The 21,209-nt window shown below is 34.6% G+C and overlaps 1 protein-coding gene across 1 annotated transcript in view; it reads left to right on the top strand.

The window, feature by feature from the left end:
* The window catches only part of LNPEP (leucyl and cystinyl aminopeptidase), a 121,096-nt gene that overhangs the window by 48,793 nt on the left and 51,094 nt on the right, over positions 1-21,209 (top strand). Inside the window, exons 2-5 of the mRNA XM_074205193.1 lie at positions 7,684-8,524; positions 10,291-10,429; positions 19,463-19,594; positions 20,910-21,030. Coding sequence (XP_074061294.1) covers positions 7,684-8,524; positions 10,291-10,429; positions 19,463-19,594; positions 20,910-21,030 — 1,233 coding nt within the window. The remainder of the gene's footprint in view (positions 1-7,683; positions 8,525-10,290; positions 10,430-19,462; positions 19,595-20,909; positions 21,031-21,209) is intronic.

Raw genomic sequence — 21,209 nt, 5'->3', positions numbered from 1 at the left:
GTCAGACATGACTAAAATGACTGACCAACAAAACAGCACGCTAAAAATCATGAAGTCACCTTCAATTTTTTCTACTCTGGGATCAATATCTATGTGAGAATTACTCTGAAGTGACTGAAAAAACTTCCTTATACATTAGACTTTAGATTGTGATCTTTATGAGGGCAAGGGCTATATCATTTTTCATTTTTGTATTCTCAATACCAGTACCATATTCAGTACATATTAGGTACTTAATAAGTATTTGAATTGAAAGGGATTTTGATTATTTAATCTTCCTTTAGCTCTATGGTTCTTAAGCTTTTTGTGTGTGTATGTGTATATCATAGTCACCTTTGGCAGACTGGTAAAGCCTATGGACTCCTCCAAATATTTTTTTAAGTATAAAGTTAAATACATAGGATTACAAAGGGAAAGCTATTATATTGAAACAAAGCTATATTTTTCCCCATTCAAATTTATAGAATCCCTCTGTAAATTTTTTTTGTTTTGTTTTTGCAAAGGAAAGGGATTAAATGACTTGCCAAAGGTCACACAAACTAGGTAATTATTAAGCTTCTGAGATGAGATTTGAACTCAGGTCCTCCTGACTCTAGGACCAGTGCTCTCTCCACTACACCCCCCCCATAAATATTTTTAAAGGATATCTTTGTGTATTTGACTTTATTTTTCAGTGAATCACTTGTTAATCTTCTATTATGCCAATCTTTGCATTTTGTGGTTGAAGCTCATAAGCAAATAAATGATAAATTTATTCTGGAGACATCAGTATTCTATACTTTAAACTTCTATGATGCCAGCTTTAAGGAAGGAAAAATACCTTTCAGAGTGAACAGCCCTCATAGAACTTAACTCAGTAGCCTCATTAAATGAATACTATTAAGGAAAACATTTGAGAAAACTTAAGAAAAAACCCCACAAAACTTCCCTGAAGTTTCACTGAAAAATCATTTTCTTAAAACTGATTTTCATGTTTTTTTCCCTTTTAATGTTCATGTATGTGTTTGCACATAGTGTAGCAGTGTGTGTTAGGCTATATCTTGTGGAAAAAGAGCTAGTTGGTGTGAGAGGGCCAGAATTGGGATTATTGGCTCTGTTGCCCTTTATAGGAGATCTTGGAAAACACTCATTCTGGACCTCAGGTGCCTTATCATTCAGATGATGGGTTTGTACTAGATGATAGCTGAGGTTCCTTCCAGCTCTAAATTTGTCATTCTGTGATCATTCAAATTGCTCTGTATCCTTATTCAGTCACAAACTTTAGAATAATAGGGTATTAGAACTACAAGGGATCTGCCTGGGGTTGGCAATGGTAAGGATAAGAGATGTTCCAGCCCCCTCATTTTATTGACAAGTACACTGTGATCCTGAAACGTGAAGAGACTTAACCCAGAGTTGCTTTAAGTAGAACCATTGCTAGAGTTCAGGTCTTTTGATTTCAAGTATAGTGCTTTTAACAAAACCAATCAACAATTTGAGGGGATGCCCATCAATCGGGGAATGACTGCACAAATTGTGGTATATAAATGTGATGGGCTAAAAATTGTTCTGTAAGAAATCATGAGTGGCAGGGCTTTGAAAAAGTCTGGAAAGACTTGAATGAACTGATACTGAGTGAAATTAGCAGAAGCAGAAGAACATTGTACACCTTAACAGGAACATTGTGTGATGATCAATTATGATGGATTTGCTTATTTCAGCAGTACAATAATCAAAGACAATTTTAAAGGACTTGTGATAAAAAATCCCTTTTTTGTTTTTTTTTATGCAGACCAAAGCTTATTGCTTTCAATTCTTTAAAAAATTTTATTTATTTAAAGTAATGGGAGTTAAGTGACTTGCCCAAGGTCACACAGCTAGGTAATTCATTATTAAGTGTTTGAATTCAGATTTGAATTCAGGTCCTCCTGACTCCAGGGCTGGTGCACTATCTACTTTGCCACCTAGCTGCCCACTGTTTTCAATTTTTAAAATTTATTTTATTTGGTGGGGTAGATTTTTGCAAGGCAATGGTGTTAAGTGACTTGCCCAAGTTCACTCAGCTAAGCAGGTATTAAGTGTCTGAGGCTGGATTTGAACTCAGGTCCTCCCATCCACTGCCACCTAGCTGCCCCTTGTTTTATGTTTTATAGGTTTTTTCCCCCCTCATGGTTTTTTCTTTTTCTTTTCTCATTTTCCTTTTACAACATGATTAATGTGGAAATACGTTTAACACAGTATACATGTGTCACCTATATTAGATTTCTCTGTCAGGGAAGAGAGAGAGAAAAAAATATGAACCTCAAAACCTTGCCAGAAATTATTGTTGAAAACTATTCTTGCATGTAATTGGGAAAATAAATCAATAAAATGAGGGAAAAGATTAACATGTCTACTAGGGTCCATGGACTGTGCTAAGTGATAGGAAGACAAAGACAAAAATCAAAAATTGCAGGCCTCCAAGGACCTCCCATTCACCTGGGAGAATACATGTTCAGAAATAGAAGATACCTACAAAACAAATACAGAGTTACTAGGTCTGAAGTCAGGAAGACTCATCAAATCTGGCCTCAGACACTTATTAGCTGTGGGATCGTGGGCAGGATTAGCCTCAGTTTCCTCATCTGCAAAATGAGAAGGGGAAGAAAATGACAAACCATCCCAGTGTCTTTCTCAGGAAAACTCCAAATAGAGTCACAAAGAGTCAGGCACTGAAATGACTGAAGAGCAATAACGAATTTGGGGAAGATGACATTTTTATGATGGGGAAACTCAGGAAAGATCGCTTTAAGAAGAAGGACCAAGCTGAGTCTTGAAGGAAACTAGAGGTTCTAAGGCAAAAAAAGGAAAAGTGTGGTGGACAGACAACCTGCCATGGGGGCTCCTTGTAGAATAACATCAGACTTTGGTTTGGTAGGTGTAGAGGGTGCATTAGAAAGGAGAGGCAGTCAATGCAAAGAGAACTATTAGGCTATGGCAGTGGTTCGCATGAGCAGTGATTTGTACTTGAACTAAGGAGATTGTGGCTGACATAAAAGAAATGAGCTCTCTCGTACTAGGAACTAGCATTATATGTAATAGGGACAAACCTCCATTCCAGTAAATGGTTTACCATTCTGAGAGCTAGTCTTCATAGAATAGACATAGGATGTTTAATTTTTAATAGGGATGAGGGAGTAAAGAGCAGGGAGAAGCAGACTACTATGGCAGAGCAGAGGCAGCATGAGGCCCCCAACAACTATCAAAGAAGGAGTCTTGAGAAATATGAGAAAGAAGGATAAAGAACAGAATTTGAGATAGGGCAGTCATTTGTCCAGTCTTGTTCAACCTCAATCATCTGTCTTTGCTTATAGATGAAAGGAAATGTAGCTAAAACCCCAAAGTCTAATTTCCTTCTCTCCTGCCTCCCTCCCAAGTTTTATCAGTTGATTCAACTTGGGGATAGATGGACTCATCAGGGCCTCTGGTGAAGTGCCATCATTCAGACATGTGGCGTAATATTCACCGAATTAGTTCAACAAATATTTATACATTACAAACTTTAAGTAGCTACTTGGTCCTGAGGTTTTAACTAAATTACAATGTCCTGTTGTTCCAGAAAACTAGTGAACATGAAATGATTAGTAATGCATTTTTTCCTTCTCTTTGGCATTTTATTTTGTATGACTTTCCTACTCTGATGATATTAGAATAAAGACATTTCATTCCTTTTGCTGCTACTACATCTTTCAGTGTTGACCAACTGTGTACAAATTGTATAGCCTACTTTTCCAGATAAGGAAATTAAAATGAAAGAAAGTGATTGGTCATAGTCTCAGTGACAAGAGCTGTGGCAAGAATACAGGTTTCTTTGCTCCTTTCTTTTATGACAAGAGATATATAATATGATCTGGGATTTGAAGATTGAATCACTCATATAGAAGAGAATAAAAATTTTGAGGTGAGGAAATAAGTGTGGCATGTATGGGAAAGCAGTTTGACCTTAATTTTATGCTGGGAGTGGAGCCACTGCTGACCTAGATAGGATACATTCTTCCTCTTCTCACCCCACTTCAGGACCTCCATCTATCATTTCCATGCCTAATTGAATTCTGGAGATTTAGGGTACCAAGGGCCTTTCTACACCCACACCTCTCCACTTAACACTACCTCTACTTGCTGGGCAACCCACAAGCAATGTATGGTTTCCCAATCAACATCATTCTGCATACCTTATGCATGTCCAGGATGTCCCATGGAGTCACTAGGTCATTCAATTAGTAAGCAATTATTGAGCAAGGAAAAGTGGGGGGGGGGTTATTTCCTTTTTCCTCAACAAACTCACCTTCTAATTGGGAAGACAATATGCAGATAATTAGGGACATACAAGAGTCTCAAAGGAAAAGACAGTACTAGTGGAGAGGACTGAGAATCCCCTGTCCGTGTGATTTTAGTTGAGTTTTGAAGGAAACTGGGGAAGCCTGTGTTGTAGGCAAGGAGCAGTAGGAGGATATTATTGAATTAGGACATATAGAGAGAACAATACAAGAAGAATGTTAGGACAAACTCCTGCCCTTTTAGAGCTTTTATTCCCAAAGCATACTCTGCCCCAAATCCTGATTTTCTTGGCCCACTCTGTCTCTTCTTTCTCCCCTTCTCTCTCTTCCCTGTCTTCAACATTCCTTTCTTCTCTTTCTGCCCACTCCCAACTGAACCCCAGGAAGCAAAAAGCACCCCATTCCTAGAATACTTCTTTCACTCTCATGCCAGTACAGGTGGGGGAATAAAACCTATAATTCAAATTTTTAAAAAATATTCAATGTAAAGGATCTAAGAGATAAAATCATTCCAGAAACCTATTTTGAAACAGCAGTAGATAAGATGAAATACTAGTGTAAAAATTAAAGTACATAAAAATATATCCAATGAATTAATTGAAAATTATATGGGAAGACATGAAATAATAGTAATGGAAAAAATTGAAAAATGGGAAAAAGAATCATAAGACATCAATCAAAGTCAAAAAGTATGGAGTCACTGAAACAAAGTGAAGATCAATAGATAATAAAAGACAAAAATTGAAGGATAAATCCAAGGAGCATGAGAACATTAAAAAGAGGAGAAAACCAAGTAATAGGTAGATGAAAATCACTGAATCCCAGAAAGAAAAAGCAAAGATTACAAATGGTAGAATAAATTGGAATTCCAGAAGAAACTGAAAAAAAGAAGGGAAAAACTGAACATTGCATTTTGAGGTCTTGATTAGCGAAAATATTCTCTAGTGGATTAGATCTCAAACAGTGTTCTATAGGTAGCTTACAGAACATAGTAGCTCTGTAAATTACAGTTTTAATTTCATCAAGATAAATCAAAATCACAGAATTATGAAAACAAAGAAAATAGTTTTATAAAGTCAGAACATTAATTTTTAAAAGGAAAATGCCAATATTGAATGAAAAATATACCAAAGTTTTCATTATATCTACTGAAAACTTTACACTATTTTTTGAGAACAGAAGAGCTCATTTGCAAAATAACCATAGTCTGAAAGAATTTGTCAACCAAAGTCTATAACTAAGAGAGAAAACATGGCCCAGTTGTTAGAGAACTGGCCTCCAAGCCAGGAAGACCTGGCTTAGGTCCTACCTCTAACATATAGTTGTTGTTAACCTAGGCTAGTCTCCAGGCCTCTCTGTGCTCCAGGTGACAGGACAGTAAGTTGTAACTAAGATGCCAGCCTGCACTGGTAGAGGGAGCTTGCAGTTACTTTATCCTTCATATCACAGGTCCATTCCTTAAGACTACCCAAGCAAGAGAAGAGGAAATAGAAATTGATCAAAGTCAGTTTAAAAAGTCATTATGTACATTAGGCCTGTTATTATCTTTATTTTATTTTTTTAAGGTTTTTGCAAGGCAGTGGGGTTAAGTGGCTTGCCCAAGGCCACACAGCTAGGTAATTATTAAGTGTCTGAGACCGCATTTGAACCCAGGTTACTCCTGACTCCAGGGCCGGTGCTTTATCCACTACGCCACCTAGCCGCCCCGTTATTATCTTTAGTTACACTCTAACATAAATACAGATGTAATAATAAAATCTAATATTTTCTAACTGTAATAGAAATAACAAGATTATAGTTTTGGATTTTAGTGTTATAGAAGGTAGAAGATCTTGAACACAATTATTTCTTGATTAAAAAGATGTTTTACATGGAAGAGAAAAAAATAACACAAGGTGGAATGAGTAGGGGAGAAAGGAGCCAAAGAAAAAGCTTCTCTATTTAGACTAAAGAAGAGGGCTAAATCTAAGGGAAGTTTAAGTACTAGCAGTTTAAAAAAATAGAACTAGACCTATATAATAGTTTTAAGAGTTGAAATAGCTGTTGAGGGCTGACAAACAGTGCTCTTTATACATAATAATGGCAAGACAACTAAAAATGAATTGGAGCATAGTTACATTTAGGTAAATTTGGTTAATTTATAGATTTTAAACTTTTAGTATAAGTTATGTTTTTAATAGGAAAATTTATTATAGAAATTGTATTTATCTTCTCTGAAGAAAATAAGGTCTTTCACATAAGTGCATTTTCCACATAACGGAAAAATTTGTTGAATTACCCTTTTAAAAATATAGCCTTTACTCCTTCTAAATGTATCTGATAACTTTCATACCTTAAAGAGTATAGTGCACATAACTTAACCTTCACATAATGACTCTTAGGTGTGTGATAGTGATGCCTTTAGGGCTATTTAATTCTAAATGTTTCACAACAATTATTTTTTTTCAAATTTTAGTTCCTGTGTCTATCTCCCCTTTGTCACTTTTTTATTCCTACCCTCCCAGTCCTTTAGGATCTAGAAAACAAAACAGCTAAGTTTTGTAGCATTTTATGTGAAAGAGGTTATTTCCTTCCTTAAAGATTATATTGCTCCATCAATATATATATATATATATATATATATATATATACATATATATATATATATAATAGATATTAAAGAAAGGAACTTTATTTCAGCTTATAATTTAATCACAAATACTTTGGTGATTCAATTGGGTGAAACACTGGTTCTGAAATTGTGAAGACCTGAGTTGAGTCCACCCTTAGACCGCATTAGCTGAGTGACACTGGGCAAGTTGCTTAACCTCTGTTCACCTTAGTCTATTGAAGAAAAACAAATGCAAATCACTCTAATATCTTTTCCAAGAAAACCCCAAATAGGGTCACAAAAAATCAAATACAACTTAATTACAATGTTTTTTTCTTATTTAAGAAAGTGAATCTTCAATTTTGTCAAATCTTCTGTCTTTACTGTTACTGGAGGTTTATGTGTGTTAAAAGTAGGGATGACTTGAGGCAGCTAGGTGGTGCAATGGATGGAGCACTGACCCTGGAATCAGGAGGACCTGAGTTCAAATCCAACCTAGCTTTGTGACCTTGGACAAGTCATTTAACCCAATTGCCTTACAAAAATAGCAAAAACAAAAACAAATTAGATGATATGACATTTTTTAAAATTTGATCTCTTTGTTTTGGGGAGTAAGAATTTGTTAAAAGTGGGTCTAATGCAATGGCAAAAAATTTAAGTAATTAAAGATTCTAGAATGAGTGTTTTTAACACAAGTACAATTTTATTTCTTACTGCTTTCCAATTCTGTTTGTTAAATGAATGCTTATTAAAGGCATAGTACACTTTTAAAACATATCTTTTTTGTGGTGTTTTTAGATCGACTTCAGCTTCCCAGGAACATGATTGAAAACAGCATGTTTGAGGAGGAGCCGGATGTGGTGGATTTAGCCAAAGAACCTTGTTTACATCCCCTGGAACCTGATGAGGTGGAATATGAACCTCGAGGTTCAAGATTACTCGTTCGTGGTCTTGGAGAACACGAGATGGATGACGATGAAGAGGATTATGAGTCATCTGCAAAACTGCTGGGAATGTCTTTCATGAATAGGAGCTCGGGTCTTCGGAATAACATAGCTGGCTACAGACAGGGTCCTGATGGGGCTTGTTCACTGCCTTCTGCAAGGACCATGCTAGTTTGTACTTTTGTCCTTGTGGTTACTATTTCTGTAATCATGGTGATTTACCTTCTTCCTCGGTGTACCTTTACCAAAGAAGGCTGTCATAAAAAAAATCAGTCCTTGGAATTCATACAACCTATTGCAACTAATGGGAAGTTGTTTCCCTGGGCACAGATTAGACTTCCCCAGAACATAATGCCATTACAATATGAACTCACCATATACCCAAATCTCACCACAATGAAATTCAAGGGCTCTGTGGAGATAAAGATTCAGGTCCTTAAAGCTACTCGGAATATTATTCTTCACAGCTCTGAGCATAATATCTCCAAAGTATTATTTGCTTCAGTAGTTTCAAAGCAGGAGAAACAAGCTGAATTCTTGGAATATAAATTTCATGACCAAATTGCAATTGTGGCACCTGAAGCACTTTTTGAAGGACACAACTACACCCTGAAGATTGACTACTCAGCAAATATATCCAACAATTACTATGGATTTTATGGAGTCACATATGAAGATGAAAACAGGGAGAAAAAGTATGAAGCTCTCTTAAATCTTTTGTTCAGTGATCTGTTGTTATTTCTGAGATTTGCTTAGATCAAAGATACTAACTACAGCTGTTTGCTCTGGCAGTTGCATGGAAGAATAGTGCATGGAAAACATTCTTTCTCCCTCATTTGGTATCAAAGCTTTGAACATCTGTTTGAAAATGGGTAGAGCTGTAATATCAAACAGAGCATACTTTTCTCTGACATTTAGATCAATTCCATTGTTTAATTTTTAGCTGTCCCAAAATTTTCATTACCCTATGAGATAAGTCTAATGTACTTGATTTCTGATTCCTTTTGGAGAGAGAGATTGAGACCTTGCAACTCTTTTCTTTCTTGGGTCTTCTTTTTTTCCCCTTCTAATTTAAAGGAAAAGAAATTGGGTCACAGGAAGTAGTGGAAGACAGGGCTTTAGTTTTCCATATGCATTTTCTTATATAATTAGTATTAGTGGGTTATTTGAAAAAGTACAATTGCTTATTTTGGATTTGTGATTGAAGTGAAAAAAAGGCAATCAGATGAGCCTCAATTTAGGTTATGCCAGAAAAAAAAATGCTAGAAAAGTGAAAGATAGATTCCTCGTCTTATAGTCTAGCATATGCTTTCTTCTGCAGTGTCTTAACCAATTTTCTTATTCATTCACATCTTTCTAATTTTTTCTTAAGCAGAGTACCATGTGTCAGTTATTATTAAAAGTTTTAATCCCACTTTATTTTTATCCATCTCATCTTTACTCGAAATAATCATTTGACAAATCGACAGTCCTGGACATGTCAGAAAGACAATTCTCTAAGTCCCTCAACTGCAAAAGAGCAGAGATCTTCATTGATGAAAGGAATTTCCTTATAGGGAGATCTCTATATCCTAATAGTTTGGACCCAAAATATCATTCTGTTTTGGAATTACTCTACAGATGCAGTGTCAGATACCAACAGGACAGTCCAATCAATATAAGCTAGCAAAATTTTTTGAGTGCTATGTTCAAGACACTATTTTAATGACTGGGAAAACAAAGATTTTAAAAAAGTCCTTCAAGAAGCATACTTTCTCTGGAGAGGAGGATATAACATGTAAATAGATAAATAAGTGTAGTATTATTTGATGACAGAGAGAGAGAATTCTATTAACTAAGGGCACCAAGAGGTGTTTCCCTAGGATGTGGGCCAGGCCTAGGATGAAGGAGTGCCTTCTAGGCTTGGGGGGGACATCACCTGGGAAGCAGCACAGAAACCAGACACCAGGGGTCCACTTGGGGAATCCATTGAAATAAAATATACTGAACTAGTAGGATTTCCTTCAATGGCCAAGGATGGATATAAAATATGTTTGTTTCTGTCACTTAAGTGGTAGTGTGTAGAGAATCGTCCATTTGGCAACATTTAAAATGTGTGACAATGACCCAGTTTTTCTAAGAGAATTTTGAACTCTAGGTCCCTATTTTCTTCCTTTGTTTAGGTGTCCTTTACATAATCAGCCTTCTTTTTTCCCTTCCTTTACAATAAAGTAATTTTTAAAAGTAATAAATGAGACCTTGAGTCTTAGATAAATTCTCATTTTTCTCCTCAGTTAAGGGAATGGGAAGGAGGGAGGGAGGGAGGGAGGGAGGGAGGGAGAGAGAGAGAGAGAGAGAGAGAGAGAGAGAGAGAGAGAGAGATTATTGATAATGCAAAGTCAGAATGGGCACAGACTGGTTAGTGGCACCTTACTAGTATGTTGCTTGCAATTTTTTTATTCATTTTTTTGTATTTTTTTAGGTACTTTGCAGCAACTCAATTTGAACCTCTTGGAGCAAGGTATGTTTTTCCTTGTTTTGATGAACCAGCATTTAAAGCAACATTTATCATCAAGATTTTGAGGGAAGAGCAATATACAGCTTTGTCAAATATGCCCAAGGTAAAATTTTGTTCCTTGCATGTAAACACTTTTTTGGTGAGTCTCAGTGGTTTGTTTCATCTCAGCTATGGCAAAGAATATAGAATAATTATTCCTTCTACATCATAACTATTCCCATGGCAGTTTCAGTATGTTGCAGGTTGACATAAAAAATTAAATGAGAATTTTTGGGGAGTTTTGCTGAAGCCATAGATAAGCAGCAAAGACTAGCACACAGAATCTGTGACCAAATACTTAACCCAAATTTTACATTAAGTTGCTGTAAACATTCCATAATAAGTGGACCAAGGAGTTTTACGTGAATTTTTCAGATCACCAGGGCTCTGCACCTCTAACACCTGTGATGTGGAAGAAATAGTTGTACATTTTCTACTATATGAGATAGAATGATTTAATGTGTCTTAGTATTTGTTTGTATTCTAGCTTAGAAAACGTATTAGGAAATTTCAAATATTTGTAAGAAGATTAGTGGTTGATAAACTACTAGAAAACCAAACCCAGGGGATATATTTAGTTCATTTGGTTAGCAATTTGACAAGAAATTGATTTAAACTGGTAATTTAACACTATACCACATGCTGTAGTGAATTTTGATTGGAAAAAAGACAAACTATTTTTTAAGGTGTTTTTTTTTTTTGCATGGCAATGGGGTTAATTGGCTTGCCCAAGGCCACACAGCTAGGTAATTATTAAGTGTCTGAGGCTGCATTTGAACTCAGATCCTCCTGACTCCAGGGTCGGTGCTCTATCCACTGTGCCATCTAGCCACCCTGACAAACTATTTTTTTAAAAGTTATTTTAAAAGGTGGAGATTTGCCTTGGGATAATGTACTTCTCCTGTAATAAAGGAAGTATTTGCTTTTTGCTTTTTTAACATATAGAAGGAATTATTAGAGACAAGAACATTTGAATGATAAAAACTATTAAAAAACAAATAAAAATCATTCATCAAATGATAAAACATTGAAAATAATGCAAAGAACTATTAAAAATCCCAATTCAAAATAAATACTAATATATTTTTCAAAAGAATAAAAACAGATCTTTAATAATCATTTGAAAAATACTTAATCTCACTTTCAATCAGAGATGTAAATGAAAAAAAAACCTGAAGAACCATGTCATTTCTATCAAATTGGCAAAAAAAATAATTAAAAGAAATGCTATTATACAGTGCTGGTTAGAATGTGTAGGCACAGAAGCACTCATTCATTCTCAAACTTGTAAAGAACTTTTGAAAAGTAGTCTGGCAGCATATAGTAAAAGTTATAAGAAATTCATGCCTTTTGAGCTATTCAGTTATTGGGAATAAAACCTAAATGCATTACCAAAAAAAGAAATTTGTACGAAGTTTTTTGGTAACGGCATTATTTGTAAGACAGAGGGGAACCTGTAATTAAAAAAATTGAAATAATTTTTTTCAGAATAATACAAGTTGTAAAATAAAACAGATCCAGGACAAAAATATATCCTTAATGATTGCCATCGAATAAAAATGACTGAACAAAGAATTCTGATGTAGACTTAGGAAGGAGTACCAAAAAATTTATGGCGTTTTGAGTTGAAATTAATTCTAATGTAAATAGTTTCAAAGCAAATTTAATTTATCTTATTAGTGTTTAATATTGTCTGTAACTAATCCTTGAAAAAATTAAATAATTTGGGGATTAACTGAGGGAGACCAGCCAGAGTCAATGAATCTCTGCCAAGAGAATTGTCTAAATACTGAATGAGTGGGTGATCAGACTAGTGTAGAATAATATAGAATTTGTCATACCAGCTTCTTTGGGGAAAGAAATGTGTGATATAAAAAGTTTGAGAGACATAATTTCTGGATAAGTAATCATTTTTATCAATTATTGCTAGTGAATAATTAATAAAAGAATTGGTCACTTGGCTGCCTCTTGTGAACCTCTGAACAATAATCTCATATTCTTGGAAGAATGGGTGATCCTGAGAGTGGAAATCAACTCTGATTGGTTAATGAGTAATAACATAATGAATATTATAATGAGAGATGGGCTGATTCTAATGAAGGTCTGAGGAATGAGACTCGGATCACTCAGTCTTTTACAAGAATTATCTATATCAGATTATCCTCTCTGTGGGGCAATCTAGACAAAAGGGGAGAAATCCACTTCCATCCAGACCTGTCTGACTAAAGCACAGTGGGCAAGAATTCACTAGCTTTACCTGAACTAGAATTTATTTATCGTCTGATTGGATTTTAATTTTCCCAGTTGATGCATTTCACCCAGTTTTCATCTCTTTATCAATCCTGTCCTTGAAAGGCTGCCTAGATAGCCTCTAAGGGTCAATTTCTGAGTGAGGAAATAGGAAGGGAAAAACCTTGGTGCTTATTCAATATTGGTTATTAATATAAGAGAGATAATTATTTCTCATAAAGTTGAAATGAGAGAAGGCAAATATAGTGAGAAATTAATTTTTTTGGGGGGGGAGATCAAAAGAAGTGCTCCTAAAACTCTTCAGTGGATCTGTGATAAAAATAGATCAATCCTTCTTGACTAACATGATGACTATCTATGGTGTTCCATAGTTCCTTCAAAGAGTATTCCTCTAACAAACTGGAGACCTCTTGTAGGCCTCCTTACAGTTCTAGTATGCCAGTGCTCACATTGATCTCATTTTCACCGCATAAACCAACCCATGCTTTTTCCATTTGTATACTTCCTCAGTGATATGCCTTATGCCACTTCACAAAAGGACTTCATCATTAGAGATATATTGTGGTCTATTTGCATACATCATGCATATATCTACTGTCCTTGAGTCATCTCCAATTTTAATTCCTCAGAGATTTTGGTGTTTCCTTAATGTGCAACAGTATATTATTCTCAGTGTTGAAAAGACTAGGAAAAGATTGGGATTGTTAAAAGCACTGATCATCTTCCACATGGAATCCAGATTCCTCTCATCTTCCCATTAAATTTGCAGTCCAACTTACTTTCCTTTCATAGTTTCTGACCTAAAAATATGAGCTGGTATTCTAACCCAATAGATTGGCCATTCAGTTTCACGGCATGGTTTGGACAGTAGGTATTTTTTAAAGTATTTGTTCTTGTACAGATTATAAGACCAATCTTTCTGAATAGATCTCTGAATTTATTTTATCAACCCATCAAAAAAAAGTTTATTACCCAATTGAAATACTGTGAGAAGGATGTAGGATGAAGAAAGATCAAAGATTTAATGAGTTGATTTGTAAACAAGAAATAAGGGATCTAGACAATCTGAAAAGGAATCAGTTTTTTGAACTCCAACGAAAATGATCTAGATCCATTGATGTGTCAGGTAAGAAATCATCTAATAACAATCAAAGGAAGAAGAGGAAAAAATATTAGCTAGGGACTCCTTTTTGAAGAGTACTGAAGCAGTTATTTTTCAACTAATAATAGCATACAAGCTTATTGCCTTCCCAAAGCATATGTCCAAGACCTAACAGAGAATCTGTAAAAGACTTGTCAACTTGGATGATTGCTACCCATTCAAATGATACTGCCCAAAGGAACCTAGAAAGGATTGCTGAAGATTACAAAATCTTGGACAAGAAATTCCTCTTGGGAATGCAGGTGTGGTTTCATTTTTGCTGCCTGGCAAGCATGAAGGGACTTAGAAGAGAAAGACAGGTTTAGGAAGTTGACAAATTGTTAAGAAGATGATTGTTGAGAACAATTTGGATGCCTGGAAAATGACTTAAGCTGCAGGAATAGTCCCTCCTAGATAATGATGGAGTATATCTGCTAAGAGTTTTGTAAAATTAATCAGAAGAACTTTAAATTGGAAAGAATAGAGAGAGAAATATATGTATAATATATTGTATATATATATATATATATATATTTATACTAAGATACTATAAAGAACAGCTAAAATGAAGGAAAATGAATATTAGTTGATAGATGATTCCAGAAATTTACAAGAGACGAAACCTAAGAAAGGAACTACTGATAATAAAAAAAGTTTCAGATGTCTAAGATGAAAGTTTGACTAATAAAGATTAAATAGATATGCAATGAGATAATTTCATAGATAACACACAGGCTTGGTGGAATGAGATCCATGAAATCATGTAGCTGTGATTGATTATGCTTTATTTAAAAGAAAATATGTCACAGACATATGTCTTTTTGTGTGATTGTAGTAATTTTTTTTTCCATAGGCACCCTCTTGTCATGAGGGACTCAATCTTGAATTCAGAATGAGCACTTGTAAACCCATAGGAATGTAAACTATGTGATTATGTAGATCTAATAACTAGGTTTTTGTTATGCACATGTTTGTCCACTTTGACCAGATGCTATTTATACTTGTCAGGGTGACCAGATCTATCTCTGCAAATCTCTCAGATTTATCATAAATACTGTACTAATAATTCACCTATCATCTAGAAGTACAGATGTTTTTATTTGTATATTGGCACAATAATCTCTGCCTCTGCATCAGCTATAAGCTGAATTGGTTGAGTTTCTCTTAAACAACAGAGCACATTGAACACAACTTGCCACTGGATCATAATAGAATAGTAGCTCAGTGCTACATTGGTGTCCAAGTCTGAGCAAAGGAGAAACAGGAACCATGAAGTTGTTAATAACTTGAAATTAGAAAAAAAAAAAAAAAGACTACATCATGTACATTTAGCTTAGTGAAGCCTGGGAAGGACCAGTTGTAGTTTCATGAGAGCCTGGAAAAGATGGTGTCTAGCCCCTAATCATCACTGTCTATTGGTACTAGGTCTGTCTGCTTGGATCTAGCTCCCTACACCCATGGACTCCTGATATTGTTCTGGGTCATCCGTATCATACATCTTGGGGTGGGGGGACTGCTTTCTACTGTGTGGTGGAAACCAGAGTATAAACTTTTCAATCTATCTATTGATTTAAAAGTAATTTGGTTGTCCAAATCTTTAAGTGCCTTTCCTTTTCTTAGAGGACAGTTAAAAAAAACAAACAAACCAACAACCTAAATAATCCCAAACGAGAAATTTGTCTACTAAGAAAATACCCTCTTGAGAAAATTCAGGAAACCTAATCATGGAATGATATAGTTAGAACTAGAAGCCATCAAGACCAACATTTTACAAAAGAGCAGACTGAGGAACAGAAAGGTTAGGTGACTTGCTCAAAGTCACAGTAAATATCTGAAGTGGTATTTGAACCTAGGTTTTCCTGATTTCAAGTCTAGTGCTCTCTCTACTACATCATACTTAACTATTTATCCCTCCATTTCTCTGTCTCTGTCTTTATCTCTGTCTCTGTCACAGAGAACAACTAATAATTTTTTGACTTGCCTTAATTGTAATTTCATCTTTCAAAAGGTAGAGGAACCAATAAGAGGAAATTCTGTTCTAGATCTGATACTGACCTGCCAGTTTAACATTTTAGGAAGGCAGATTTTGGAAAAAAAATTTATGAATTTGACAAAACAAGTGAATATTTTCATATACATAGAATGAAAAATAGTATTAGTTTTTTATATTTTGGGACTTTAAAAATTTTATATTAAATTTAACATTGTCTTATATATGTTTTTTTTTCTAAAACTGCTTGGTTTGGGAAAGGATTAGAATCCCGTGGTCTATGACAAGAAAAGTCATCTCAGGATGGAAGCTCCTGAGAATGAAGTTGTGAAGACACAAAAAGAAACAGTTCCATTTAAGAGAAATAGGCAGGAGTTATCTAAAAATCCCATTTTGAATGGACAGGGAACTCATCAACTGACTTAGATTTGTAGTTTAAAGCATGATGAACTAGCCAAGTAAGAAGACTAGTCAGGTGTATTTCTGTCATAGCCTGGGAAATTTTGCCTTAAATATACCATCAATAAGGAATTTGGACATTCATATCGATCACACTTAAGGGTTAATAGGCAATGCATGTGACAATGAGTCAGAAATGTGGAGGAACATACTTGTACCTTATATGTATGGTGAGGATATAAGTAGGTAAGGGTAAAAAATACCCAAAATTTGGAGAAATATACATGCAGGTAATGTGCATGATCAGGTGACATTTAAAAAAATAAATTTTTATTTTCACTTCCAAATTCTCTTTTCCCTCCTCCCCTCTCTTCTATTCAATGATAAGAAAAGAAATATGATATTATATTATGAAGTCATGCAAAACAATAATCCTAACTCTAATCTCCTCTTATCTCGGATATAAATGATTATTTTCTTTGGCAGTGAAAATATATAAAAGAAAAATTGTGCATTTTCCCTTTCTTTCTAGTTGCCATAATTCTATGCAATCCTTTCTTTGATTATCTTCTTTTTTCCCATACAACTAAAATAAAAACATCTCCATTTTGTCATTCCCCTCCTTTTATTTCTTCACCAACTTCAACTCATTCTATGCTTATATGTTCCTGATTCTATTTTAAAAGAATGTGACATAGTTTTGTATTCTTGTTATCTTCTGTCCAGATCTTTTCAAAAATCTTAAGTTGGTTGCTTTGCTTAAAATAAAAGGTACTCTAAAACCAAGAACAAGCATTATCTAAAGTGAGTATAAACTAGAAACCTTCCTAAAAAGAACAGAAATGAAAGCAAGATTATCTATTATCACTAGCTCTAGAAATGGTAAGAAAAAGAAGCTGAAGGAATAAGCATAGATAATGAAACAAAACTTAGCAGTTTTCATTAAATAAGTTTTTGTTCTAATAGCTGATATCTTTAAATTTGTTAAACATTAAGTTCCTATGTTTTATTCCTCTGAAATATGCTTTTTCATATTATTTACTTATTTGTCGATTAGGAAATGACTCTTAATGTTATAGGTTTGACTCCTTTCCCTATATATTTGAGAAATGAAACCTGCAATAGAGAGATTTGCTATTTTAAAAAAAATAACCCTAAATTTCCAGTTTTACTTCTAATTTTGGCTGCATTGGTTTACTTTGATAATAAAAAAAATTAAAAATTTTTTATGTTATTCATTTAACCTCCTATGAATCTTTCTATATCTTGTTTGGTCATGAACTCTTTCTATCCATAGATCTGATAATTTTTTTTCATGTTCCCCTAATTTGCTCAAAGTGTCACCCTTTAGGTCTAAATCATGTACCCATTTTGACCTTATTTTTGTATACAGTATGAGACATTGATCTATGTCTAGTTTCTACCAGACTATTTTCTAGTTTCTCCAGCTACCACTGATAACTTCAAGTTGCATCATCCAGGTGAACTATATCCTGGGATCTTGACTAAAGTGGCAGATGTGATTGCTGGATCATTGTTGGCAGTCTTGGATTAATCATGGAGGTGGAGCACAGAATTAGGGTTGGACAAATATTGCTTCTGTTTGGTTAATGAGATTGATATTGATTCCTGGCAAAATTCTGGAATGTTTAGAAATGTTTAGAAAAAGGAAGCATTTAGAATAATAAAGTTTGGATTATAATGTATCAGTATGACTTTAACAAGAAGAGGCTATTCCAAACTAATATGATTTCCTTTGAGTGTTGAGGATGTGGGGGTGTGTATGAAGGGAAAAGCGTTACTAGATTTGAGTCTCTTGTTCATATGTAAAAGATGGAAATACTTGGGTTACACTCTGGCATATGGTTATTCCATCTGGTTGAATGGCAAGAGTCAAAAAATCATTAATATTTTGAAGTCATTGAAGAAGGAAGCTCCTAGTGGAACCTATTTGCTTTGTCCTGTGCTATTAAGTATTTTTCCCTAGTGACTTGAATGTCAGATTGATAAATTACAGAGCTGAGGCTAGATAACACATTGAATAAAAGGGTGCAAAAAGATTTTGATGTGCTAGAACATCAGACTGAAATCAGATGATATTTAATTGGGATAAGTATCATCTTGCACTCTTGGATTCAATAAACTAACTTCAAATACTAAATGGAAGGAAGGAATGGTTTAGATAATTGTTTAAAAATGAATGATTTTAATGGACTATAGGTTTGTTATAATTCATCAGTATTAAATGACAACCAAGAAAGCTAATATAATCTTAACTAGTTTTAGGAGACACAGAACATCCAGGGAGTCCTAATTCTTCTATATTCTGCCAAGATCAGATCATATTTGGAGGATTGGGTTCTATTCTGGAACTTTTAGGAAGTTTACTGTGAGGCTAGACAGTGCATAAAGCAGGATAGTCCAGCTCCCCAAGGACCTCAGATTTATCCCATAGAAACACTTTATGCATAATGCATACATAAATGTGTGTGTGTATACATATATAGGGGGGCTTTAGAGAACACTTCTTGCATTTCTTGGAATTCATTCTCACATTCTGAAAATGATGAACAAGGTTATAAAACAGACTAGGAGTTTAAACTGCGCTTTGTTTGCCACGTGTCACCTTTTGCTTAATTTATAATTCAAAATTCAAGAGAATTCCTTTGTGACTTTAGAAAGCAATTTTGTTTATCCCTATAGGTTGGAGGAAAATGTAATTCTTAGCTCACTGCATCCAACAGTGTAATTGATCTTTTATTCAACCCTCAAATTGAAGTTACAGTACCTTTGCCAGTAAGGTTAAGTTTTACTAGCTTATAAACAGCTCAACTCTTGATATGGGGAAGTGGCATGGTAGGATGGAAAGGGGGGAGATAAGGCACCTGTAGTCTGGGTTCAAGTCCCAACCTTTTAATTTAATCTGAATAACTATGCATATATATCACAAACTCTTTAAAACTAGGTTTCCTTATCTATAAAATGAGTATAATACTTATAACACCAAGAGAAAAACACTTAAGTATAGTGAAAGATAAAAGTAAACTAACCCACACTTCTATTTTTAATTTTCATTATTATTTCTTATGAGATTGGCACATGGTGTTAATGCATTTTCTGTCCCTTTTAACTTGCCACAATTATTTTTTTTTAGTAAATTGAGATTAAATGACTTGTCTAGAGTCATATAGCTAGTAAGTGCTGGATTTGAACTCAGGTTCTCTTTATTGTAGGGCCACGCACAACCTAGTTGCCTCGACAATCATATTTTCTAATAGTTTTAATGCTTTTTCTCCCATACCCCCCTTTTTTTGTAGAAGTCTTCTGTTCAAATGGAAGATAGGCTTATTAAGGATGAATTTTTTGAGAGTGTGAAAATGAGTACCTATCTAGTTGCCTTCATTGTAGGAGAATTGAAGAATATGACCCAGGAGACCAATGGAACGCTGGTATGTTATTTCATTTATGCCATTAAACATGTTTTACTTGATTGAAGATGAATGAATTGTTTAGAATTCTAATTATTTCTTGTGTCCCAAATATTCTACTTTGTCTCAACAGACTGTAATAGACCTGATGTAGAAACTGAAAATAAACAATTTAAAGTCATCTGATATAGGGAATTGATTTTTTTTTTTTGGTTTTTGCAAGACAATGATAACTTAAATGATTTGCCCCAAGGGCACACAGCTAGGTAATCATTAAGTGTCCAAGGTCAGATTTGAACTCAGGTCCCCCTGATTCCAGGGCGTATGCTCTATCACTGCACCAAGAGAAACTTAGTGAATTGAGATAAAATTTCATAGAAAACTCACAGTGAATCAGTCTCTTTTCTCCACATTAGAGAAAAACAGGAAGGATATATTAATTATGATTATATTTATGCTTTTTAATAATGACTGATCATTTATTTTAATTAATATCTACTTATATTCATCATTAGTGCCAGTTTTATAGTGATAGTTTATTTGAATTTCTTCTAAAAAGGCCATCAATCCTTTGACAGATTGATGCTGTAGAGAAGATGTAGAGTTTTTCAATAGGTTAATCAATTGACTGTCCTTTACTATAAAGTTTTCAAACCATTCATTCAGTCAATCATTAATTTACTCTCAGATGTAAATACAAGTCACCCTTCCGACACATACAGCTAGATTTTGGTTTCTTATTAAGAACAAAAAAAGAATGACTAAATCACTGCACAGCTTTAATCTGATCTTTTTTCTACAAAATGTAAAGGACACTGTTAATTGAGACTGATATGAAGCGTGTGTGTGTGTGCGCGCACACACACATGTGTCTGTGTATAATACCTTCCTCACTTCACTTTGATTGATGGTACAAACCTGATGGTTTTTCTAGATGAAGAATCTATGGTCAGATTCCTCTAGGGGGCAGCTAGGTGGCGCAGTGGATAGAGCACCAGCCCTGGAGTCAGGAGTACCTGAGTTCGAATTCGGCCTCAGACACTTAATAATTACCCAGCTGTGTGGCCTTGGGCAAGCCACTTAACCCCTATTTGCCTTGCAAAAACCTTAAAAAAATAAAAAGAATCTATGGTCAGGATCCCAGGAGGAGAGGTAGGACTAGAATTTGGAACTAGAATCCAGGTCTCATCTTGAAGACAGTCCTTTGTCCAATACAGGGTTACTATGGACAGTTTTCTGTTCAATCTGTAGACTTGACCAAGAAATCTCAGTTCCTTTCTACTCTAATTATGTTTGAATTTTATTATAAATGGCATTTCCTTTTATTTAATTTTAGGTTTCCATTTACACAGTGCCAGAGAAGATTGACCAAGTCAAACCTGCTCTTGATATAACAGTGAAACTTCTTGAATTTTATCAGCAATATTTTCAATCTGAGTATCCTCTTCAGAAATTAGGTAAAAAATGTCATCCTATTTCTCTTTGCCTTCTTTTAAGTTTACAAATTTCATTTGTCAGAAGCTACATTTGTGTCCTATGTAGCCTAGGAAAAAATATGACAGAAATACCATTCACATGAATAAAGTTTTTAAATAAATAAATAACTTTTAGCCATTATGATATAGGTTGATTGTAT

This window comes from Macrotis lagotis, chromosome X (assembly GCF_037893015.1).
Source record: "Macrotis lagotis isolate mMagLag1 chromosome X, bilby.v1.9.chrom.fasta, whole genome shotgun sequence".
NCBI lineage: Eukaryota > Metazoa > Chordata > Mammalia > Peramelemorphia > Peramelidae > Macrotis > Macrotis lagotis.
This window is presented reverse-complemented; position numbering and strand designations above follow the sequence as displayed.